We start from the raw sequence: 21055 nt of genomic DNA, 5'->3' as shown, positions 1-21055 counted from the left end.
ATCAAAATGTTTTCAAATTTAATTTGAATGGTTGTGCTTTGCTGAAACGTTCCTCAGGACCCGGTGGCTTTGATATTGTAAAGACATGGACAAAGAACTTATTGAATTCAGGCAGTACACCGTTATCTTGTCCGGTTTTGAAGGTAAGTGAAGATATAAGTGCTGATAGATAACTTGTGATGAAGTGAGATAGTTGTAGGAACTTGGAAATGAAGTGAGCATTAGAAAGTATAAGAAGGATAGTTTAAATGTGCTATTCTGTTACTAATGGAATTCTTAAGTATCATTTCCCTCAACTTTTATGTTTATATTTTATCATTTATGTTTTTTTCTTCGCAGAATAACTATTCATGGACTGTATATCCTACCAGAAAATATGGCGTACACATTCTACAAATGGAAGGATTCTATCGTTTGACATGTAATGCATATTTGAAGCGACCCAGACGTATCGAGCCGCTGCTAAATTCGAGCACTACTTCTGAACTTGTTTATAAATACAAATAAGTGGGGTTCTGTTGAAAAAAAATTTAACATATTCATTGCAATGAAATAAACTTGACAAAATAAAAATATCGAATGGATTTGTAGTAGATTGATTTAAGTTAAAAGAAATAAAAATCTCAGTCAAAGCTTTCATTGAACTTTTAGGAAGCTTTTAGTCTATAAAATCTAGAGATTATTTAATCTTACGATACCTTTACAAATCGAAAATTTTATACAATCGAAAAAATATAATAAAAGCTTTCATAGAGCTTTTTACGGAGCTTTTAACGTATGGTTATGGTCCTTAAATACAGTAGTATAAGTTCATGGTTCATTGCGCCTGGAATTCGTTGCTTACAATTATAATTTCATTAGTTAAACTCATCTCGATTTGTATTAAATTATTATTCTTATCAGAATTTGGCGTTAATTCAGCAAAATTAAGCCAATTATAAATCCATTAGTCATTATGCATCGCTTTAAAATCTTCTCTAAAATATTAAAGCGATTTTCACATTAATTTCATTATTAGATTCCTCGTCTGTCACATACTATACAGAACTCGGGGTTGGAAAATTCGTTCTTTAAAATGAAGCTACTAAATTTATTCCTGACACTTCTCTGGTGTCTGGGGCAAGTGGACTCAAAATCTGTAAGTTCATTTAAAATTTTACTAATTTTAATAAACTCCGCTCAGTTTTTACATTTCTATAGAAATTACGCTATCTCTACTACCGCAATATAACCTATACCTACAGTCCGAATCACTTTACCGCTGTGAATATCTATACAACAGACGAAGCTCAAGCTGTACAGATTGAGTTGGCCACAGCGCACAATGTCACAAAAGATATTTGGTTTGAATTTCTGGTCTCAATGAAACCGTTCAATGTCGACAAATATCAGAATGTCTTCAATTTTAATTTGAATGGTTGTGCCTTGCTGAAACGTTCCTCGGGACCTGGTGGCTTCGATATTGTAAAGAAATGGGCAACGAACTTATTGAATACAGGCAGTACGCCATTATCTTGCCCGGTTTTGAAGGTAGGTTAAGTCTATTGACTCATATATTGAGATATACCTTGTGAGATAGTTGAAGTGACTTCAAACTGAAAGCTATATTATGTTGTCGGAATTCGAATATCTTATTATCTATGAATTTATTCTTACAGAATAATTATTCTTGGACTGTATTTCCTAGTAAAAAATATGGCACTCATATTCTACAAATGGAAGGATTCTATCGTTTGATATGCAATGTGTATTTGAAGCGACCTAAACGTATAGAACCTGTGTTGAACACGAGCACTATTTCTGAACTAATTTATAAATACAAATAAGTGGGGTTATGTTAAATAAAAAATATAATTTTTCTGTGCTTTCAGCCTATAGAGAAAATGTCTATTATTTCCTAATTTATGAACCCATTGATATACTATACTAAATCGACAGGAAGCTATATTAAATACTAGATGAATGAACTTCAACTGTAATTGAAGAACTGTTGTATGATGACATTGGTCTGGTTATCTTTGCAAAATGAATTGAAATTCATCGAGAAATTATAAACTTTTTAGGTTCAGAGTTTTGCGGAGTCAAACCAGGGATTTATAAGAAATTTAAATGGAAATAGGATATTAAATCCATTGTTAAAGATTATATGCAAAAGATATAGTGATTAATGAATATTTTAAGGAATTATTCTCTGCGTAGATGTTATGCCTCTACTAATCGAAAAAAGTGAAAGCTTTGGTGAAGCCTTATACAGCTGACCTCTGAATTCAATATAAAAAGCATACGATATTTATAATTACAAATTCGTTAGCTAAGCTTACATCAATTTGTATTGAATCATTAAGCAATTTAGAACTAGTCACTAATTCTACAAATGTAAACCAATTATTAATCGATTAGTAAAGTCAAAATGCAAGTTTATGAAATTATTATGAAAATTGTCAATAATCGCTCTTTTAGATTCCACGTCTATTGCGGTGAACTTGGTGTTATAAATTTCACGGAAATTTATACAAAATGAAGCCATTATATATACTTTTGGCACTTCTCTGGTGTTCTAGTCAATTGGAGGCGAAATCGGTAAACTCATTCCAAATATTTATTTTTACTTAATTGATTTTTACTCTTTTCCAGAAATTACGCTACCTCTACTACCGCAACATAACCTATACTTACAATCCGAATCATTTTAGCGCAGTGAATATCTATACTACAGACGAGGCACAAGCCATACAAATACAGATAGCCATCGCACGTAATCTGACAAAAGATATTTGGTTCGAATTTCTGGTCTCAATGAAACCATTGAATGCTGATAAATATCAAAATGTCTTCAATTTTAATTTGAATGGCTGTGGCTTGCTGAAACGTTCCTCAGGACCCGGTGGTTTTGATATTGTGAAGAAATGGGCTACGGATTTATTGAACTCAGGCAATGCACCGTTATCTTGTCCGGTTATGAAGGTAAGTTAAGTTTAGTTATGAGAATCTAGAGATTAAGGGAGGTGATGTGAGATAGTTAACTTCGGAAAGAGAGAGAGAGCGCAATGCAAATTGAGTGAGAGACTGCTAGAGCGTGTTAATTCTAGAATATTTGAATTTTTAATTGCAATTTCTGTCAGCTTTCATGCAGAGTTATTTATGATATATCTAGATTTACAGATTATATATTTTTATCTTTGCAGAACAATTATTCGTGGACTATATTTCCTTCGAAAAAATATGGCGCTTATGTTTTGCAAATGGAAGGTTTCTATCGTTTGATATGCAATGCGTATTTGAAGCGTTCCAAACGAAGCGAACCGCTGCTAAACACCAGTACTATTTCCGAACTCGTTTATAAATACAAATAAGTGAGGTTATGTTCAATACTAATTGTAGCTGTGTATTGAAATCAAAATACAATTTTGATTACTTGATTAAATAATAATTCTGATTAAATCATTTCTACGGGAGAGCTCATTGATTCTAGTGCATTCATAAGTTTTGAGGTTAGACCTAACCTAACTAAGGAAGTGACTAGTGAAAAAGCTGTAAAATTACTGTAAATTGAAATCGATAAAAATAGCTTATATTCTAATAACATCACTGGAATTGTTACCTATGAATAAAATGATGACAGAATTGTAGAGATGGGGCTTCCAATTGTTGCAGTATCAAACATAAGTATATTCCAGGTCTAGTGCCGATTTTTTTCTGTTTAATTGTAAATATAATATAAAAATTAAGTAAAAACGCAAAACATTGCCTACATTTAGGCGCACTGAATACAGAAAATAAAAAATGTTGCCTACATATAGGCGCACTGAATATAGCAAATAAAAATGTTGCCTACATATAGGCGAATGCTTAAAATAAATAATAGAAAACTCAAACGCTAGAGAATTGTACTGAATTTTTGTTGTAGACATTAAATATATTTTTAAATGATTATATATATTTACCTTAGGCGTTTCTTAAAATGATATAGTATACATAGCTGGGCATAAATACCTGAAAAAAAATTAAATTCATTAATAATTTTTTAGAAAGATAATTTTAAGCTTACATACATATATACATATGAAATCTTTTTCAATATTTAAGAAAAACCAGACACAAAATTGTTTGCTTTAAGCCAACTTTCCTGCATTTCGTGTCATCTCGAAGTTTAATCGTATTAAGTGAAAGGATATGAAAGACGAAGAAAATCTTACAAAACGAAAGCAAAGTAATCGACAAAGCTAAGTCAAAGTCAAAATCACAGCCAACTGAGACAGGCACATGAGAAGAAGGCAGAAATAGATTGCGAGTGATTGAAAATAAAGAGCGGCGCATTTAAGCCAAGAAACATGCAATGATAAATCCATAGTATTAGTGGAGCGAGTGAAAACATGGAGGTGAGTAGAGAGAGCGGTCGCCTACAGTCGCAAAAACAGCCGCAAATAGAGTTGCAACATTTTTTCGGTAGGCAACGACGCTGCAGGCGCTCATTTGGAATGCAGGACAACGTGTCTATGTTTACATTGCGGATGCGGAGCGTTTACGCCGTTGTACCGTTATACGTCGCTGGCAAAACAATTGCCCATGTAATGCCGACGCGCAGCGTAAAGCAAAAACAAAAACACGCTGCGACAAAAAAATGCAGCGCAAAAGCCTTTTATTGTACCGTTTTTCCGCCTTTCCGCTACCCAGACAAGCGATTAGTTGATTTCGTTTGGTCAAGTAGGCGACCAAATGCGATTTAGCAAACCGATAGACACTCGAAAAATAGTTCAGCAGCGCTACGACAAATGCATGGGGATAAACGAGTATAGGCTTTGCAGGGTTGCATTGCATATGAGCGGTGGGTAGACCACAAAAATAGTACAACAAACACATATAGTGCCACGCGGTACGCATACAGATATATGTTTGATTACATCTGAGTTGAGGTTTTAATGCCATTCAGTGGCGTTTACATTTTAAAGGGTGTTATGAGAGGGAGTTTGAAATTTCGTTTGGGTTGGACTAAAAAATCCACAGGTCGGTGTTTAGAAAGCTGAAAGGACTCGATTTAGTTTAAAAGGTGAATTTTGCAATAAGGTCAGTTGAGAGAGAGGAGAGCTGAAGCTATCTTTACCTTTAACTTTCTAATTCATTTCATACTCAATTGTACTTCCTTGTGGGGCTCTGAGATAATCTAAGCAAACTGAGCTTCTGAAAGCGTTCCAAGTTGACAAGTCTTATATTGTGAAAACGAAGATATTTGAAGTTGAACTCTTCACCTATAAACGTTTCATCGAAGTCAATTTGGTTTTATGTCGCCATTAACTCTTCCGATCCCAACCTCATATCTTAATACGGGCTCATAAGTTCATTTGAGAAAGCGACGAACTCACTGCAAAAAAAACTTGAAATCTTCTTTAGTAGGCTCTGTCTTAATGGTTTTAAACCAGAAAAGCTAGTGTAGAACTGTATAGAGTTCTTTGAGATCTATCAACCCGGTTCGTTAGGTGAAGAGTCCTACGACTGTCGAAGTTGACCACTTGGAACATGAAATTTGAAGAAATCAGGTTCTCATCGGCAGCATTTGACACAGAGCTTAAGAAGCACGAATTTATTATCCCGTTTTTGTATGATCTATCAAAGGAACGTAGTGGAGACGCTTTCTTAGGAACACTATATGTTTTGAATGCCGTCGGAGAACCGCTTACGTGATGAGGCCCTCTCCTAATAAATAGTAGGTTGTTCTGCGTAGTATGAGAAGAGATAAAATCGGAAGAAGAGGAGGGACTCGACCGCCGAATTTTACCAAGACAGAGTATAAATTTCTCTAAGTAAGCACCCTTTATTATTCTTGTTTTTATGTTACCTATATGTATATATGTGTACCGAAGCGCCTGACTACATGTAAATAGTGCGGCTGTCATGCCCGACGGTTACCGCATACGAACACACAGAGAGCGAACCAACAATTGCAACTTTCGTTTCCTGCAAATGCCCGAAAAAAGGGGCGACCGGTAGGCATGCCAAATGCAATAGACTCACGTACGATTAAATACCGTTACAAGCACACATCTATCTATGTGTGTGTGCGCCTATGGCCATGTGACTGTGGCAGCATACAAATATGGCGCCTAGCAATTGCAATTCCGATTGCATTCGCTTGTCGGCCAGTTCGACAGGCTTACAAATGCAACAACAACATATATTTCTTCTTTTATATACTCGTATGTATGTGAGTAAGCTCAGGAAGATGTGAGTGTGTGTGGTGCAAAAGGAATATGTCCTTGTTGAAATAAATGTCTTCTTTCTGCTAACTTCAGGTTGACAAATGCGCCTTGCACTCTCCCCTTAGCCATCCCCTTCTTCAAGTGTTCAATGTTGGCATTACAAGCGTTTCGCCGCAACAACTTGCCGTTCCTTTAGGCTTCTGCTGCCAGTGGCTTTTGACTTTTCCGCTGCTATCTGCTTTACCGGCGACAAGCCTAACTGTGGCAAGAATTGTATGACTTTTCATGTTTGCTGTTGTTGTTGCTGGTTTTTCTACTGCCAGTATGCTGATTTTGTTGACTGTCTCGTGGCATTTGCTGCCCTCAGTGGCTCAGTGTAGGCAGGTGGGCATGCTTTAGCTTTAGATATAGATTCATTTACATACATATATACATATATCCATGCTTCTATGCATTTCTATCTCTCATGTTGTCATATGTACATTTATTCATGCGTTGCTTCGTCCTTTCATACGCTTGCGAGCGCATATTTACACTTGATGTTACGTGTCGTTGCTGCTTGCGAAAGGTAAATAGTGAAACGGATTACATGAATTTCTATATAAATTTACTCACATACATACATATATACATAATGCTTGTGAGTTACTACAAACACACATAAAAAAATTTTTTTTTGTGTTTTTCTCTTCCACTTTTGTGGCTCTTTGCTTTTTTATTTTTTATGTCTTCCCCTCGTTTTGCGCCATCCAACCACTTTCTTTATTTCTTTATTTATCTTTGTTTTTGTAGGCTATGATGTTGCATTTGAATTGTCCTAAAAATGAATTGTGGCATGTTAAAGGGTTCAAGTCACACACGCATAGAGACAGGCATGCAACTCAGCTTTGCTCGGCTAAATATTTACATACGCACACATACTCACAAGTGAAGATTTACACATCTATTTATGCATATGGATATATGTAGTTACAACAAAAACAAATTCTATGTTACCTTAGCTAAAAATAAAGTCAACAGTGTCTGTCTGTCTGCCAACGTCTTAATTAAATTTTTGCCATTTAAAGCTGTCGATTTGTGGCGAAGTTTAAAGGATTAAGTGACAGATTGCATGGCATGAAGATTTCGTGTTTAGAGTTAACCAAAGTGAGCTTAAGAGCTTTAAATTCTTCAAAATTTATGAATTTTCTCGATAGAGATGCTATATACATTATCATAAGGGCTTCAAAAAACTCGGTTGATTACTTGTTTTAAGTTCAGCTCTAAAAAAATATCGAAGATAGTTGGGAAATTCATACTATACTAGCTTTTCTGGTCCCGACTAGTGCAGAGGTTCACAACATGCCGTCGAACTTAATATAGATTTTTGTCTAGAGAGTGAGAATGTTAGAAACTAGGAGTTGGAATGAGAATACTCAATACACATTTTAGTATACTTCGAACTTATCCGTTACCTGCTATAAGGAAATGATCACCGATCTCTTTTCGTCCAACTGTGTAAACATATTATGTCAATGAAATAAGGTAAATCTAAAGGTAATAAGAATAAAAATAAATCTAAATCCGCTATGTGATTGGGTGTGAAAATTGGTACCGAAACTCTATAAGCTTTGGGCAGAGTATTGGTCCAGTTTTAATAATCTTCAACATTAACTTATTTAAGTTCATTCCATTGCGTTCATTTTGGGAAAAAATTTACATTTTATACATTCATACTTAAGTCACAACAAGTTAGAAAGAAAAAGCTTTAAAATGGGCCTGTAGGCAGAAATCTGCAAAATTAAATGGGGCTGGCTCGGGCAAGTTCTGAGACGAGGTCTAGATACAATCACCGGTTACGCTACAGACTGGAATCCCTGACGTAGTGGACGGAAAGACCGATCCGCACTAACCTGGAGAAGAAATGTGGACGTCGATATATCTAAGCTCCAAAACAGTTGGAGTCAAGTCAAGAGGCTAGCAGAAGATCGTAATAAATGGAGAAAAATCATTATGGTCCTTTGTTCCTTTGCAGAGTCATAGGATATTATATAAGACAGGCTCTTAAAGACTATGTTAAACCCACTAAAACATCAAACCAGCCTAATCAAAAATGTACAGTCTCTTAAGTGATATGATTACTAGTAAATCTACAGTAGAACCCTAGAAAGAGAGCTATTCAGGCGTTACCTCTTTATAAAAGGTAATGACATCAAGCAACAAGAATTCGGTTGTGAGACCCTACTACCAAGGTATCGTTTCCTTAAATCAGGTTTGACAAAAATTCATTCTTGGGATTGGATATCAAGAGAAAAGTTAGTATAACTTTTACAATGAAGTTATTGATAACTAACGGATCCTCTATTAATGCTAAAGAATGTCAACTGATTGAATATAAGCGAGATAAGTGGAATGTGGATTACGATAGAGATTTTTCGTCTGTTAAGCCGATCCATGCTTTTTATATTATTCCAGAATGTTTGTATTGGGTCTATATGTATATCTTACTAGAGATCATATTTTGACATCGCATTCAGAGTTCTGACTATATACAGTTGAATTCCTCTAACTCGAATAACCATAATCCACAAAAAAACTTCAGGTTAGAGAGAGTTCGACTTATGGAAGGTAATTTATATGAAATTTGACTTTTATTGCCAATTAAAGAGTTCGAGTTATGGAGAACTTTGAGTTATAGAAGTTCGAGGTTTGGAACTTCAACTGTATCTGGATCAGAGAGTATCTTTATTTATATTATATTACAACTTTGACTTAACCAATATATTTATCGATGTCTCGTTTAATCAATGGACCACCTAATACTTCAGATTTATCTCTTGTCTCTTCAATACGTTCGATGCTCTTCTTCATAAATTGTATGGGAAGGAACATACGTCTTGACTCCGGGTGTCATACATTTTTTTTTAAAGTTGAGCTTTCCCATTAACTTTTAGAAATACTTAGAAATCGCTCTGTAGACCATTGAATCGATATCTATGTATACACCTTGGTATTACTAAAGCTAAAGCTGCGGAAATGAATTTGTCTTTATGTGGAGATAAAAAAGTGCATCTAAGAAATCGGTTTCCTTAGTTTTCCATAGAAAAAATATATTTTAATCAATGAACCACCCAAAACTGCACTCTACACTTTATGGTAGATCGATTCAACTCCAAAAAGTCCATATACAGTTTTCAACATGAAATCTCGTATCTTTTCAACATATTCTATGCTCTTCTTCATACATTAAATTGCAACAAAACTTTAGTCAAATGATTTTTCCTAACCATCTGTGTTTGAATGTGCATATCTCTGAATGTATGCAAAGAGTCACAGAGTTCATTATTGAACTTGTAAATAAGATAAGTGAAAGCAATGAAATAATTAAGATTTTCCTGTCGAATAAATATTTACGAACACAGCCAAAGGCGTCGGCACACACCTACTCACACAAATGCAGCCAACTTGTGTTGCACAGTCTATATATTGAACGGCAAACATTGCCGAGGCATTAAATCTGATGAAAGTGGCAAGAAATTTTAACGATTCAATAGGCGCTAAAGCGGAAGGGAGGTAAAGAGTAGATGCAGCATGGTGAATGGCAGCGGTAACGCCTATCAAATGCCTATTAAGGTAAACAAGCTCATATGCTGGAAGGAATTCAAATCCAGAGAGAAGGCGCTGAAGCGTGTTGCTGTTGCTAATGCTGATGCTGCTGCTGATGATTTTGTTGCTGGTGCTGTTGTTGTTGTTGTTAATGTTGATGTTGCTGGCGCTGATGCTGATGTTGACCCTAAATAAACATGCTGATCTGCTCAAGAATGAAATGCGCCTGCAATCAGCACAGCAGATACACATAAAGTTCACGGAGTCTACGTCCGTACGTAAGAAGCGGCAAGCGGTCGAAGGGAAGTAGAGATATGTAGCACAGCTGAAATGTTGCACGACCCCAATTACCCTCGATTTTATTGCAGGCAAAAGATAACAGCCACAACGGTCGGTAGTTGAGACAAGCAGCGGCAGGCAGGCTGGAAACTAGTTGGAAGAGAGGAAGATTCATGAAATGAGGCCTACAAACTAGGCTGAGCAAACTAAGTAACAACTGTAAGCATTTGTAGGAATGTGTAGTCGCTATAAACTAGGTAATTCATACAAGCATAGCATACATTCAGGCTGTAAGTTAGCTGCAGCAGCAAAGCAATATGGCAGCGAGGCGTTCAGACATGCTGCAATGAATTCCAACACAGCCCAGAGGTGGCAAACCAAACGTACATAAGGCAGTGTGTTGCCGAATAGGCGCAGCAATAAATGTGTGCTAAGGAAAAAAAAGCAAGTTTGCATTAAATGAACATACTTTTAGGCGTTGGTACGAAATTTGTCACCTCGACGTCTTCATGTTGTAGTTGCTTGCAGCAAAGCAAACAAAATGTCAGTCAGTCGTTCGAACGTTCACCCTTTATGTCGCACAACCACCATTTCAGCCTAAAAGTAGGCAACACAAAGCACACAAATGCATTTTCCACCGTTATGCAGTGCAGCGTATGGCGTTAGGGCGGCTCCCTAAAAGCAAATAATATGCGCCAAACACTTGGGAGTATATGTAAATACAAGCACAAACAGTGTAATGCATACGCCTAAATGTATGCTGTCAAGTAAATGTGTAAGTGTGCGTGCTTGGAAAGCGCAGTCGTGCGCCAACTGGAAGTCGAAGCCATGCCGACTGCCCGCGTATCATATATAAATTCACAAATGCGGCACCTAGAAACTAACCACCATTTGCGCCTAAAAGTAGGCATATGCAATTACAATTTACGATGCGTTATCGCATGGCGCCTGGACAATGGTCGTTTGCACCGACGGCAATTGCAATAGCGCTGCATAGCTAACTGCAACGCAGTGTCATTGCAACCATTCGCTGTCGTAACTGAAATGCGCCTGGAAATATGCTATGCCACGATTGGCCAGCACTTGGCGCACTTGAACACCGAAAGCAAGCTGCTCATTGGTGGACACGGAATTTAGGGGAGCTTTTTGCATGCTTTCCTGCGCATGTTAAACTTAGCAGGGAGGGTATAAATGAGAGAGCGTGAGAGCGCGAGTGCATAGCGGTATTAACAGCAGCTGTGCGAGAGGAAGTGGCTGAGGTAGTGAGCTAACAAAGCGTTGTACAAAGCTCATATATCCGTTGCTGTCGCTCCGCTTTGGTTTTTGTTAGTGTGTTAAGTGGGCGCCTAAAAGCTGTCTACGATATGTTGTAATTTGTGCGCTTGTTTGTTTGTGGCAGTTGGGTACCGATTGAGGTGGGGTGTGGTGCTCACATGGAGTTGTTTGTATTGGAGATGTGTATTCAACTGTGTGTGGCAAGTAGGGTGAGTGGGGGTATACCAAAGAAAGAGTAGCTCTTCAGTGAGTTTGTGTGCGCAAGTGAGTACGCTACTGTTTGCCAACACTATATATGTAGTGTTCAATAACGGTGGTGCGGAGTTGGAGTCACAGAGTCATTGGTGGTGACATTGATTGCTTTCTATAGGAGCTCCAAATCGGTATCAATAGGACAGTGGAAAGCAGTGCAGGTGTGGAAATATTTATATGGCATAGGAATTTTGTAAAATGAAAATTGTTTAAAATCTAAAATACAAAGTATTAATTTTTTTCTAATAAATCTTTTACTATTATTTTTTTTTTTTACAAAATTATAATTTTATAAAAAATATTTATAATTTTTAAAAATTATTTTTGTTTTCGAAAAAAAATTAATTTAATGAAATTTTTTTTATTTTAATTTTTTTTTTAATTAATTTTTTTTAATAATTTTTTTTAATATCATTGTAAAATTAACTATTAAATTTTTGAAAATAATTTTTTTTTTTTAACATTTTTGAAACAACTTCCCTACTTATAACCGCGCTGAAGCTTTTTACCCACCACTTCTACGAAAGCTCTCAGCTTTTCCGGTGTGTAGACTTTTGTCGCTTCAAAAACACATTTGTAGGAATGTACATGAAGTTACTACACTCTCGCCGCTCTCACTTAGCGTTACTCTACTACTCTCTCACAAAGGCGAATTCAAATTGCGATACTGTTAAAGTGACACTGAAAGCAGTTAGTGGTGTAGAGAGTAGGAAGTGCGGTTAATATTTGAATTTGATTTCAAAATGTGGCTGATTGAAAATTTAGATTTGAAATAACAGGAATTGAACTAACTTCGAAAATGCTCAGAAGCGTGTAATAAGCTGCATAAGCCTACATATAAATATTGAAAGCTTCTAAAGCAATAAAAGAAGTATAATCAAGTTATTTTCTTCTTGTTAGGTGCTTTTGATACAAACACTCAAGGGTTAGGTCAGTTATATTGCATCTGTCCCGTACAATGCAGCCCTCAGATACTAAATACTATTTAAGGAATTTTATGTACTCTATGGTTTATAGTAAGTTAATAATGGAGTTTTCTTCGACTCTAGTATTCAAAATTAGTTTTAGGATTGAATAATATTTGTTTAGCAATTTATACCATTAATTCGCCTTATAAAAATATTCACAACGAATTCGCCGCCCACAAACTTGTTGATTTTTATTGAGTATTGAGAACGGCGAAATTTTGAGGCGAATTCGGTAATACATGTTTGAGCAAATGCATTTGAAGCGACAGCTACCGTACACGTGCAAAAATATGAGGTATACTTTTAGGCTAATATTTCTTTTATACTATTAAAAAGTTTCTTTCTAATATTTTTTATAGAGAAAACGAAGTAAATGAGGTTCCTATCCGACAATCAAAATATTTAATAATATTTGATCCAATTACATAATTTATATTAGTACTAATTTCATTTATATAGCATACTTTTAGGATATTGCATTTTATACTTATCTATAGCGTCACAAAATTCATCTGTTAACATTTTACAATCGTGAGGATTTAAAATAGGATAATATAATACTTAGCGCCTAAAAGTATGCAATACATAAATGTTAGCTACTTTTATAACCGCATTTTTTGAAATATGGAAATTTCATTTTAATGATACTCGAACTAAACTAAACCTGTCTCAATAAAATCCTGTTTACACTAGAATTGGCTTCTTAAAAAATAATTACATTTTTCGCCCAGATCTTGTAATTTTTACAACTGTAGTTACATGCAACCAACAAAGCTTTGCGTTATTTTCACTGTCAAGCCACTTCAAACCGGACTCAGATGCAACTTCGCCTCAAATCGTGTGCCGCACAAACAAGCTGTTGTTGTACCAGCATATTTGTTATTGTCAGTTATTTAGTTAGTTGTTTTCCTTGGAACATATCTACGACGTTCGAAACGTTGTTGCACTGTTAGAGTATAATTTCTTTTTTGTTTTTGCTGTTGTTGCGCACAACAAAGCTAGTTGGCCAAAATCGTGGCCGAAGCGCTTTCCAACCATTGTTGCAACGCTCTTGGCCATTCTTATTATTACTATTACTATTCTCATTGTTGCAATATGTGGCAGTGTTGCTGCTGTTGTTGTTGTTGTTGCCGTGTACATCGTCGTGCATGCCGCCGACTATTTGCTTCGTATGCACTGTGAAGGCCGCTTCGTGTGTGCGCTGTGCACGGCGAAGGCAAATGGGCTCGTTCGAGAGGTTCGTTCAACCGATGCACACAGCCAAGCTTAGCGGCAACACAACATCAAGCTGTGCCGGCTGGTCGTCGGCACGGTGCGCCGTGTTGTGGCATGGTGTGGTGCGGTGGGGGCGGCAGTGTGATACGACACGGCCTGCCCGACTGGCTGGCTGGTTGGCATTGGCCGATGTAGCCAAAGGAAAAAGCCATTGCGATTTTTCGGAATTGAAAGGATCAGTTTAACGCGAATTACGGTTACGAAAGGATGACACTTTCCTGTTGCAGTAGCGAGTGTCGGCGCCGAATGCAAGCGTGTTAGTGTCAAAAAGTGCAATTTGCTACACGCAATCAAATAAAATTGCAATAGTTTGAATTTAACGAACTTCTACACTGAATCGCGACTTTTTCTAAAATATTTATAAAAATTTTGTTGAAACTGCGGACAACAAAAATTTACAGTTGAAATCAAGAATATTTCAAATTTACGCGTTTTCTAAAGCTACATGATCCGGACCTTGCACAACGTAAATTCACGCGTGTGTGGTTGTTAGTTGCTGAGCGGAGCGTTTGAATATTACAAATTTTGTAAAGTTTGATCAATAGAGAGTGGATGTTGCGGCTTAATTTAGATATTTTTAACATTTCAAAATAAAAATGTAATGAATTGCTGAAAATTCGTGTGAAATTTGAAATTTGTAGCATACTTTTGTGCGCAAAGTTTAGCTGCAGCAAAGGAATTTGTTGTTTCGCGCAGCAAACATTTTTTTCAAAATTATTGAAACCCACTCTCCAAAAGAGGAAGCGATTAAACTGAAAACTATTGCATATCCTAAGGCGCAGAAAAGCATATACTTGCATTTTATTGATAACTGTATAAGATATTGAGCACTCACCAGTTTAGTTGCGGAACGAATAGTGCTTACGAACATTTTTCTTTATAGTTGCATACTTTTGTGCGCGAAAACATTTAATAACTGACTTATTGGTCATTAATAGTGACTCGTAAATTTCTTGCGCTTCATCAGAGACAATTAGAGTCTTCAATTTCATTTGCGCTTTAAAACAATTGCAAAGCAAATAAATATTTAACATTTTAATATAATAAAAGAAGCATACCTTTAGGCGCTATATTAAATTTTGATATATAAATGTGAAAGATATCAACTAAAATTACAACATTGCTGCGTGTTGATTTCAGTACTATAAGACATATTTTTCGACTGCGTTATTCATCAAATATTTGCGTAATCTAAAATCATTGCATACTTTTTGGCGTTCAACTGATACAAGAAGACACTCTTAATAAAAATATATAACTGAAATACGCTGCAGAAACAGTAGTGACTATTTCAAACCTTAGTAGAGGGTTTAAAAAATTTAAACAGCCCAAAAGTAGACTACAAAAGTGAATGAAATAATATATTGTTAATTTTGTGTAATTTATGAACTCCACTGAGAAGAAAAAGACACACATAATAAAAAGAAGTAAGAAAAACTATTTTTAATCAAAGGCAGTGACTTAGCGCCTAAAAGTGCTCTACACCATTGCAAGAAATTATCACTTCTGCACACAATAAAATATATTTTCGTATACGTGACAATGTAAACAATTATGCATATCATTTGCTAGTATAAAACAACAACAAAAACAAACTACTAATAATTTTTCGAAACAATATTTATACACAAAACTACACTGAGAGTATAATCTCGCTCGCTTAAAGTTGAACGGTTGTGAACAGTACGCTAGCACACAGATACACACACACATAAATATATAAATACATGCTGTGTAAATTGTGGCTGAGTTTGGAAATAAAATAAAAATTAAGTTGATATAAGCTAACTAATTTTTTGAGAAAACCCATTGCATACTTTAAGGCGCACTTTTGAAATAAAATTAGAATAAAGAGAGAACATAAACAATAAGTGTTGGAAATAAACAAATTATTATAACGGAAATTTGGAAATAAATACGAAATTGCAGTCTCCGCATATCCTCGCAGCGAACACCAACGCACGACTAAAACAAGCGATATAAGCAAAAGTATTTTACGCCAAAAGTGACAATAAAAGTGCGGCGAAGACAAGTAACTGCTTTACAAAAATATTTAACACGCTCACAATTTACACTCTTTGGAGAAAGCGAATTAAGCATTTTCTACAAAAAAACAGACTTTGGCGCGGCGAACTTGTGTGCTAGAAGCGACGGTATAAACAAGCAGCCAGAAAGGTAGATAAACAGCAGCAGACACGTGGACACAAGCAGTAAAAACAGCAACAAAAGCGGCAACAGCGTAAGAAAGGAATATAAGTTGAAGCGCGCCAAGCGACACGGCGTATGAGTAACCAAAAATTTTTTTGAAGAAATTAATAAAGTGAAGTGGAGCTAAAAAAGGAAATTTTTTTGGATCCTGAAGTGAATTTAAAATATTGACTTTGCTTATAACGAGTGCTAATAACACATAGAAGCTTATGAAGAAGAATCAAAATAATAAAAATAAAAAATTTGAAAAAATATTAACCAAAAAACTGTAATCTCCACAAATAATATATAATAAATCCTTCAGAAACTATAGTTAAGCATCTGAAAACAAAAACAATAATAATAATAAAAAACCTGTACGATTTATAAACGTATTAAACTGCAATAAAACGCACAGAACTGCTGAGTAGCTGTATCGGCAATAAAAAAACAAAACGAACAACAACAATAACTTTAAAATACTGCACAAAACATATACCCAACTCAATTAAAATTATTACATACCATAAATCAATTAATTAAATGAACATAAAAAGCCATTGATAATGCGACGGCAAATCGAATGAAAAAATATACAAAACAGTGCTTGATAAAAAAAATATATAAAAGTGCAACGCGTGCAGCTTTTTAACGCGCACAAAAAAGTGTTTCGAGTGAAGTGGTGATTGCGAAAAAAATAAACACACAGCTTGTGCAAAGTTAAAGTTTGCACAAAAAGTGGCTTAATTTTTGCATAAAGCGAAATTTATTAAAATATTGGCAGCGAGCGTGTGAGCTTTCTGGTTGAAGCACAACCTTTAAAAGGTGAGTAGAAGTCATAGAATATTGCTATTTGGATTTTAATAATATTTTTGAGTATAACACACGATTTTAATATCAAAAGTAATGTGTACACCACATAACTAGATTATAAATAAATTAGCAAAAACAACTCACACTAGCTGATACCATATTTATTCAACCATTTGTAATACCTTAAATTTTTATATTTTTTTTTTCAAGGATATTGGCCCTTTGATGTAACTTTTTTTAATAAACGATTGTTCTAACCAAATCTAAATTAATAACTGCCGTTGTCAAAGCAATGAGAATAGTTCGATTTTCATTGAAAAAATAATTTTAAAAAAATTTCAAAAAAAAAATTAAATTATAAAAAAACTTATAGGTGTGAATTACCACCAACATTTAAATATTTTATTTTGTCAGATAAATATGTGTTCCAAGTGTGAACTCAGAACTACCACTCAGTGAAAAGTTCAAAAAAAAAAGACATATATTCTGATGTTTTTGTTTATAAATGAATTATATGGGCGGAGGTTTTTAATCACAATTCCGCTTTACACAAGAGAAATATAAGTTCAGTCCTTCAAATGTGCCAGCGATTGCTTTTCATCATTAGGAGTTGTAAAACTGATTACAAGTGATTGAAAGAGCTCTATCACTTGCGAAAAGAGCTGAGGAGATGGGCTTGAGTGATTATAACTTCAAAGAGCATAATGATCCTAAGCCCACGAGCAGGATAACACAGATTTTTTTTTTTTGAAATAGCGATTGATTAAATGGACTGGCCCACTCAAACTCTCAATACAAATCTACTAAAGCATCTTTGGAATATTTTGAACCGAAAAATTTCATTTGAAGCGCAGCTTAACATAAACAGGATGCAACAATAATGGCGAAAAAATCCAAAATCTTAACTGCCTGAGCATACTGACAATATAATTTAAAAAAATTTGACAGTTGCACACTCCATAACCGTGAAATTTTAAATTTTACAATTCCCGTTATTTTTTGAACAGACCACACATATGTAATTTATAACTGACTTGAAACTTAATTGGACTGAAATAATTATATTAAAACTTCAGTGGTGTAAGTTTGTCAACTAAAATTGCTTTATTTGCTAGATAACCTCTCATAATTAAACAAAGTCTCAAACTTTTTTTTTATTTTTATTGAATTTATTATGTAGGTAATGTAATTCTCAAATTATTAACTGCTCAAAGTAACAATAAAAAACTAGTTTCTCAAATCATGCTTTAACAAAGACCAACTTTTGAACATCTAGAAGTAATTATTTATGATTAAATATATTGATTTAAACTTAGTATATTCAGTATGAATAAATTTAAATATTTTCCAATTATGCAATATTGAAATAGTAATTCAATCTATAAAACTAAAAGTAAGTTTTTTATATAAAAAAAAATTTTTTGCCGATAGCATTTTTTCCAATTATTTGGAATTCAATAAATTGAAAAAAAAAAAAAATCAAAAAATCATCTAAACTTTTGAATTTGAAAACCTTGTGGCACTACCTGTTCAATGTCGAGCAGGCTCGCGAAATAGCGAATAAAGAAGTTAAAAGTCTCTGCAGATTTATAGTAGGTTCAGGGCGCTTTCTCGACTCCCAATTGTTAATTTAGGGGATATCCTGGCTTCACAAAGCACTATATTTTAAAGGCTACGTGTGTTTACCTTTGAAAAACAGCCTTACAACCTAACCTGTTCAATGCGCTTTCATCTGAACTCATTCTGGTACACTTTTAAAACTTAATCTAACTTGTACGTGAAATATATGTGTTGGTTTCCTTACAGTTTCTTCTTCCAATTTATTCAATCCAATTATATATTAATTCCCATTATTTTATTTATGTGTATTTCATTTCATACTTTGTTTAATATCATGAAGTATAAAATATCTGAATAATTGGAATGAACTGCTGTGTTGCTTACTGTACTATGGACCGATATCAGCTATATCGATATGAATAATTTTTTTTCTTGACAGATTCATACATTTTAATTTAAAAAGGCAGTCTTAACTAACTTAACATACTAAATCGTAATACTTTATAGTGACAGTTTATATACAGCCATCCACTTCGAACCTATCGTAAAGATGATCATAGAAAAATAAGGCGAAGATGTTACTGGAACAAAAAGCAGAATTTGTTTAGAGCTTTTACCCAAAGAAAGCTAAAAATTAAACATCTGCGCCTAATTCATGTTTTTAATGTAAAAATACAACAAAGTGAAAATAACGGTATTGTTAGAAATTTTGTTTCACAAGTACGAAATTTAGCGAAGACAAGTATGAAATAAAGTTAGAAGATTTCTGTTATGGTTAGTTGTAAATACTTTGATCAAAACATATCATGATTTACGACCAAAAATGGATTGAAACGGTTAAATTATTTCTCTAAATCACTTGCAACGGGTGGATTTAGTGATTTTCGTTAATCTGGTTCACTATATACCCTAATTAATGGCCCACTGATGAGCTATGATATGAATGCTATGTGAAAATTATTATGTTTTTCTTGTTTCGTAAAAGAATTTGTTTTATTCTTTAAGAGAAAAAAGTATATTTAAATTTAAATATGTTGCTCATTATATGCAGTATTTATTTAAATTTACTTTTTTCCTATTTTAAGGGGCTAAACGAGTGTAACCTATAATTAAGAGACTTTCGTGAATTTTTTTAAGGAAAGTACTCGATCGATGTTTCGAAGTTTTTTTGCCCATAATAAGGAGTATTTTCAGCTATATTTACATTTTTCCAAAAGTTCCCTTACTGCTGACATGATTCCGGCCGTTTGAGTTGCTGAAACAAAAAAAATCCAAAAGGTTATTAAATTTGAATATTTTTCCTAAACAATGACCTACGATTTTTGAAAAATATCAAAAATTTACAAAATGGCGTAGTTCTGAAAAAAAGTGGTTTTTCTAGGTAAACTTTTCTTTTATGCCAAATTCACAATTTTCAACCAATCAGAAATATAGTTCATTGTAAATATATTCAATAATACTCAGTTCAAATTTGAAGTCGATCGGTTAATTTCTCGTTGAGTTATGATGTCAGCAATTTCGACTATAGCGGCTTATAAATGCGAGCGGTATCTTTTTAGAACGCTGTCATTCCAACACTATGCAAGATACGACCTTACCGCTTTCACAGGATTGTTTTGAAAGTATTAACTATCGAATAAGCAAAAAATAAAAAAAAAAACAATTTTTTGAAAATGTCACACTGGAATAGCCCCTTAAAAAAAAAAAATTTAAGTTTGCTAATTTTAATGTATTTACTCATCATTTGATCATTAAAATTTTAGAGATAAAAGTATTTCAAAAATTAACGTGTCAAAATTTATTTTACATTATTTGCCTACCTTGGAAATAACAAATTTTGTTAAGTATTAAATATTTGATAAAATCTTTATTATAAGGAATTATAATGAAACAAATCCAAATTTGCGAAATATTACAATAAATACTCAGGAAATTGTACTGCATTGCAGAGGAAACGAAATTTGCATTTCTTGCCATTTGCGATAACACTTATTTACAATATTCTAAGACACTCTACTTTTTCATGCGCGAAGCCTCTTTATTTCTGCTTAGAACTCGTTTCAACCAAATTGCAGCGCTTCAAGTGCAATTTAAACAGCACGCAAATGCTTGATAAATTCACATTTTTGTTATTGTTTGCAATACCGTTAGCAATTGTGCAACACGGCCATTTGCAATGCGGCGCACATTATGCGCTGTGCCACGTAAACAACGGCAGTCAGTGGAAAACAATCGAAAATATGCAGAAAATGTTGAAAATTGTTGCAATGCTGTTTTGCATTCGCGCATTTTTTCGGCAATGGACGGCAATTTTTTTGTTGCAACTAAAAAAAAAATAATAAAATGCAGACTCGGACACAGCACAGCAATGCGGCAGTAATGTGAGAAGTAAACTCGCAACAAATGCGAGTGATAACAATTTATACGAAAAATAATAAAATGCGAGAGAAATAGAAATAAGCAAAAATACAAAAATAACAACAAAAAAAAAAAAATCTGAAAAAAATTGTTCATCAGCGTTGAGCGTCGTCATCAGCGTGTGTCTCAATATTGAGCCGTTCCAAAATTGGTGCCACAAAATCGCAACCAATGCCACCACCACACATTCACCACACCACCGCCACCACACTCATTTGCATCGCTGGTGGTACGCTGCGTAACTACCGT

At 34.5% G+C, this 21055-nt stretch overlaps 1 protein-coding gene across 1 annotated transcript in view; it reads left to right on the top strand.

Annotated features, from left to right (window-relative positions):
• The first annotated feature begins 4373 nt into the window (after positions 1-4373).
• The window catches only part of LOC128921404 (serum response factor homolog A), a 182983-nt gene continuing 166301 nt past the window's right edge, over positions 4374-21055 (top strand). Inside the window, exons 1-2 of the mRNA XM_054229032.1 lie at positions 4374-4379; positions 4451-4586. Coding sequence (XP_054085007.1) covers positions 4374-4379; positions 4451-4586 — 142 coding nt within the window. The remainder of the gene's footprint in view (positions 4380-4450; positions 4587-21055) is intronic.

This window comes from Zeugodacus cucurbitae, chromosome 4, assembly GCF_028554725.1.
Source record: "Zeugodacus cucurbitae isolate PBARC_wt_2022May chromosome 4, idZeuCucr1.2, whole genome shotgun sequence".
Classification (NCBI taxonomy): domain Eukaryota; kingdom Metazoa; phylum Arthropoda; class Insecta; order Diptera; family Tephritidae; genus Zeugodacus; species Zeugodacus cucurbitae.
Note: the sequence above shows the minus strand (reverse complement) of the source record. Positions and strands in the feature narration are given on the sequence as shown.